A 6,076-nucleotide genomic window follows, 5' to 3' on the forward strand; every position below is an offset into this window, starting at 1 on the left:
TTTTTTTTTTCCTGTTAATCTATTGCCAGTTTATTTGATAGACTAAAATTATTAAACCTTCAGGGGAAGGTTGAAACTTTCCTACAGTATCCATTCAATATTTAATAAAAATCTTTTAAAATGATCTTTAAAAATGGAATAGGATGATCCTAGACTTTAGCAATATGAACCAAGGTAGAGATATTTTGGGAAAAACAGTTCAAATGTTAATTCAATTTTTTTTGGCAGCCCTTCATTTCGCATAGCACAATATAGTATCTACTGTCCCTCTAATTTTTGACTCATTGAAGGCAGGTACTGTCTTTTTTTGTTGTTTGTGTGTGGTACTGAGGATTGAAGCCAGGGCGGGGGCTCTACCCCACCAAGCTCCAATTCCAGCCCTTTTTAAAAAATTTTTGAGAAAGGGTCTCTCCAAGTGGCCAAGATTTGCCTCGAGTGTTTGATCCTCAGCCTCCCAGGTAGCTGACATTAAAACATGTGCCACTGAACCTGACTCAGGAACTGTAGCTTAATAACTTTCACTCAAGAGGTATATACATAAGTAAATTGTCCATGGGGGATAAAACAGAAGGAAGATAGTCCAGTGTTTTCTGATTTCTCATTGTTTAAAATATGGTACCTGAGTTTGCTTGGTGGTTTCAACCCCCCGGTGGAGGCGCTCAGCAGTCTGGTACTCCCGAAGCCCAGGGAAGGGGGTCTGCTCAGTGATTCCAATGAGGGACTCTTTCTGAGGTAAGGGTCTGGCTTCAGGTCCTCAGCTCTTCCCTTCAGAAGATCTGTGTGAACAACAACATTGTCACCTATATTTGAAGAGGAGAAATCTGACAGGTCATCATACTTTTCTCCACTGAGCCACATCCCCATCCCTATTTTGTATTTATTTAGAGACAGGGTCTCACTGAGTTGCTCAGCACCTCGACATTGCTGAGGCTGGCTTTGAACTTGTAATCCTCAGCCTCCCGAGCCGCTGGGATTACAGGTATGAGCCACTGTGCCCGGCATCATACTTATTCTTAAGTACAATTCTTATTTTATTCTCAAGTACAAATATACAAACACTCACACACATATATATATACACATACCCATGCAATTTTTTCTCCTGAAGTAACAAAAATACAAACCAGGACATGGTATTTGCTAATGATGCTTTAGGCAGTACCAACTACATAAACTACAGGATCTAGATGCCAAATTACCCTCTTGGTAAAAGATGATTATTAATTTAAAAATGACTTTATCAGAGCATTTAAGCAAAGTATGGGCCCTTCTAACAGGCTGTGCAACTACTCAGTTTGGATGCTGTGACCCTGTCCCTGTCCCCAAAGAATGTATTTTATTTTATTTGGTAGGCACCAGAAAGAATGAGCTGGCGGAAAAATGCCTCATGATTATCAGCTCACAGTCAACAGCAGAGAAAAATCTTGAGGACTAAGAATGATAACTTATAATTTTATAAGAAAAAAGTTATTCTAATCACAAGGTCTGGTTCACCAAAAATTTAGCAAAAATCATCCTTTTAAACATTCCAAATACTGTCATATTAGTCTGGGTCGAAACAGGTCCTCAAGTGGGCTGAATCCACCAGATAATCCTTAAAGCACCATAAAAGTAGAGAACAGGAGAAAAATTTTGAGAATGATTTATATTGATAGAGGAAATGAGCTCAGAGAATCAAGTTCAAAGCTACAGGACAGGCCAGTGAGCAGGCTGAGCCCTGTGGTTGCTTCCTGTGGACCTACATATAGTTATAGAAGAAAACAATACTTCTACAGCTAATAGCCATCAATTATGGGTAGTGAAGTTGGGAGTGAGGCTAATTAGCTCTAAATACCTGAGAAAAATAGTGTTTACATCACTAAAGAGAACAACAAAAACAGCACATTAATCCCTGTTTCTGTAGCTTCTGATGACCTCAATGTTGACAAGCAATTTCTGGAAATGACTAAAAGAAAACAGTTTTCACTGTGTAATCCTTTCTTTATTATAGTAAATAATATTCCCATAGACAGGTGCCTGGTGGTAGATGAGGTGGGGAGGGTTGCCAATGAGCTATTTACTCCCAGCAATAGTTGTGGTCTCAACTTCAATATTTATCTTGTCAATCAAAAGGATGGTTTCTCTAGACCAATAGGAAACTTTGAAGCTGGTGGGACGTAGAGAAGAGGATACATATACTATTGTTCAAAGCTCACCTACCAAGTATATTTAAAAATGGTTAAGATGGTGAATTTTATGTTATGCATCTTTTACTACAATTTTCGAAAAAGCAAACCAAACACTATGCATATAATTAAGTTATTCCCTATTTTATGTTATGTAATAAGTTATGCAGTTTTGAAAATCAGGCAGGTTTTCAATCTTCTGTTTTGGCTTTCTCCCTCCCATGGGGCTCAAACTTTAAGGTGAGGCTAATACTCATTTACCATTTTGAAAATTCTGTGACTCTAAAAATGATACTAAGTCAACTGTGCTTATGCTCTATACGCCGAAGAACAAAAGTTTGATGACAGCATATCTGTTTACAATATAGCTTACTAAGTATGTTAAGCCCATTATTGAGAGCTATTGCTCAGGGGGAAAGATTCTTTTCAAAATATTACTGCTTATTCACAGTGCACCTGGCCACCCAAAAGCTCTGATGGAAATGTACAATGCAATTAATGTTGTTTTCATGCCTGCTAACAGAGCATCCACTCTGCAGCCATGGATCAAGGAGTAATTTCAAATCTTATTATTTGAACAATACATTTCATAAGGCTATAACTGCCATAGGTGATGATTTTAACAGTAAGAAGTGGATTATACACGGGGATATCTTTTTTTTTTTTTGGTGTTGCTGGGGTTTGAACCAGGGCCTTGTGCATGTGAGGCAAGCACTCTACCAACCGAGCTATATCCCCAGCTAGACAATAATATTTTAAGAGGCATATTTTAAGAATCGTGGAAACCATAGGCAAATTCAAAATAAGATAGATTTTAAAATTTTATTTGTTTATTTACTTATGTTAAAGAGTAGAAGAGAGACTGGGGTTGTAGCTCAGTGGTATATCACTTGCCGTGCATGCATAAGGTACTAGGTTCGAATCTCAGCACCAAAAAAATAAATAAATGAAGATATTGCGTCCATCTACAACTAAAAAAAAATTTTTTTAAATAGAAGATATTCTTTTGAGAATCAGTGTACATATCTTTGCAGACGTATATAAACGTATGTATGTACATATACATATATGTGTAATAGAAAACAACAACCAAGTTTGGCATTTCTCTTTGGGTCCACGCATGTTGAGACACCCTTTTGTCTCAGGGCTGCACAACTGGATATAACATCCACAAATGTCTACATGCAGTGCTGGAAATCAGTTGAAAAAAACTGATACCGATTAATTTCCTACATTCAGTTTCATGAAAAGGCAAGCAGAAAAGTCAGCCCCACAAAAAAGTAGGTCAAAAGAACTTCATGTTTAAGGTAATTTACCTGAGAGGGGAAGGTCTGGAAGATCTAAGCGCTGAGTCACACCTTTGTTGGCTGGCCTCAAGCTGCTGTAAGTCGAATGCCTCTATCAAAACAAAAGGGCACAACAGTACAGGTGAGCTTGTGACATAACAAACTCAACAGTAACAGGGCTGGGGGTGTGGCTAGGTGGTAGAGCACTTGCCTAGCATGCATGAGGCACTGAGTTTGATCCTAAGCACCACATAAAAAATAAAATAAAATATTATATAATTAAAAAAATATTAAAAAACCCACAATACATCAAGATGACTTATAAATAGGTAAAAGATCAATAACTCAAAAGAAAAACAGATAAAGCATATGTGATCACACACATTCAAAAGATACAAAATGGAGCTGGGGCTGGGGCTCAGTGGTACAGCACTTGCCTCGCAAGTGTGAGGCACTGGGTTCGATCCTCAGCACCACATAAAAAAACAAATTAATACACATTAGATTGGATAGAGAGAAAGGATGGGAGAGGAGGGGAGGATAGGAAGGGCAGCAGAATAGAATAGACAATATGATTGATGTATGTACATTCCATGTATGTATTATATGTCAAAATACATTCTGCTGTCATGTATGACTAAAAAAAAATAAAAATAAATTAATAAACAAAAATATGTGTCCATCTCAACTAAAAAATATTTTAAAAGATATAAAATGACCTATAAATATATGAAGTGCTCAACCTTACCAATAAACAAAGTAAAATAAGATAACACAGTTCATTTACTCAAATCCTCAAAATGTATAAAGGGTGTCAAAATTCTGGGAAAATAGCACTTTAAATAAGTGAGTGGAGCGCAAATTTCAAGGTAATATATCAAAATTTTCATGTGCCAAGAAAGAGCAAATCCATTTCCTTTTCTAGTAATTCATTTTCTATTACTCAGAACAAATTTGGGTCTCAGAATTGGCTCACTGAACTTCATTCTAGTCCCTTTGTAGGGTGACTCACTGAATTACATGAGACTGAAAAGCTAAAGGGTATATTTTTCAAACTCCCTCAAAGTTTGGTTCACCCAGTGATCTACCTAGCTTTTGTCAAACAGGCCCATTCTCAGAAGACCTGAAAGGGGCAAGGGAGGGTAAATGTGCCCTTCTGCGGCTTTTGCTGGCAACCATGGCTTGGAGGCATACTGCCTGTCTCTGGCAGGGATGGAGGTTCTGGTGTGTGATCCCATAACTTCATGGTATTATGAAGGAGGGGGTAGAGCTTGTGTTCTGCTGGCATGAACTGCACCTGCAGCAGTATGGTCCTGAAGCCGGCCCTAGATCCTGGCAAAAATGGGGGTCCTAGGCCAGCACTTAGTGAAAGAATTCCTGATTCTGGCAGAAATAAAAGATTCTTTTTTTTTTTTTTTTAAGTTATTTTTGTCTTGTTACTCGACACTAAACCCAGGGGTGCTTAAGCACGGAACCACATCCCTTTTTAATTTTTATTTTGAGATATGACCTTGCTAAGTTGCTGAGGCTGGCTTTGTGATCCTCCTGCTTCTCCCTAGTCATCAGAATTACAGGCATGCACCACTACACCCAGCTGCAGAAGATTCTTTGATGGGCCAACTTGAGATGTTTTGAGAACCTTTCCTAGAAGCTCAGAGAGACTAGAACCTTCTCCTCCAGTCCTTTCAGCATCAAAACCCCTGAATCACTCTAGCTTAACTAGCGAAAGTGATTTCTTATATTTGCAAATGAATGAATCCTAATACACTCTTACATAAAAATAGTTCCTTAGGAGGTCAAAAATTTGTACAAGGACCTTCACTGTACTGCTTTTATAATAAGGTAAATCCAAAACAATCTAAACATCCACCTGAAGGATATGGTTACCTACATGTCCTCCCACCCCACCCTAAACTCCTCCCATTACTTGGCCCTGCCTGCCAAGAGGGCCCTCCAAAAGTAACTAGCTCCTCCAATGATCTGGCTCTGCTTAGGCCCCCAGACTCTCGAGGTGGCCCACTGCCACTTTCCCCCCAAAAATGTGCCCCTCCAGTGCTGAATGAAGCATTGCCAGTCCATAGGGTCTTCTCCTTTTTTTTTTTTTTTTTGTATTCTCTTTCATGTGCTTTCATCATCAATAGAAGAGTAGCTAAATAAATCACTGCATGTAATGTAGCCTTTAAAAAGGGTGAATTATTTCTCCACATACTGACATATAAAAACATATTCCTTCATTTGTTGAACAAATATTTATTGGGTTTTTACTGTGATATGACTATTATGCCAGTCATTGTTCTAAACAAGAGACCTAATAGCAAGCAAAGTCTCAAAATCCCTGTCCTTATCACGAGTTCAAAACCAGTCTCAGCAACTTAGTGAGGCCCTAAGCAATTCATGGAGACTCTGTCTCTAAATAAGGTATAAAAAAAAAGTTGGAGAGGGGCTGGGCTGTAGCTTAGTGGCAGAACACTTGCCTAGCCTGAGTGAGGCACTGGGTTTGAACCTTAGCACCACCTAAAAATAAAAACCAAACATAATAAAGGCAAGCTATTCATCTATACAACTACCAAAAAAAAAAAAAAAGGGGGGGCAGTAGGGGGAGCTGGGGGCATGTGGCCTCAGGAT

General features: G+C 38.6%; 1 protein-coding gene across 10 annotated transcripts in view; it reads right to left on the bottom strand.

The window, feature by feature from the left end:
- The window catches only part of Specc1 (sperm antigen with calponin homology and coiled-coil domains 1), a 273,402-nt gene that overhangs the window by 79,363 nt on the left and 187,963 nt on the right, over window positions 1–6,076 (bottom strand). For all 10 annotated transcript variants that reach the window (XM_048786146.1, XM_048786182.1, XM_048786138.1 and 7 more), the window contains 2 exons: window positions 3,482–3,563; window positions 620–776 (listed from right to left, as the gene is read on the bottom strand). In XM_048786146.1, coding sequence (XP_048642103.1) covers window positions 620–776; window positions 3,482–3,563 — 239 coding nt within the window. The remainder of the gene's footprint in view (window positions 1–619; window positions 777–3,481; window positions 3,564–6,076) is intronic.

This window comes from Marmota marmota, unplaced genomic scaffold, assembly GCF_001458135.2.
Source record: "Marmota marmota marmota unplaced genomic scaffold, marMar, whole genome shotgun sequence".
NCBI lineage: Eukaryota > Metazoa > Chordata > Mammalia > Rodentia > Sciuridae > Marmota > Marmota marmota.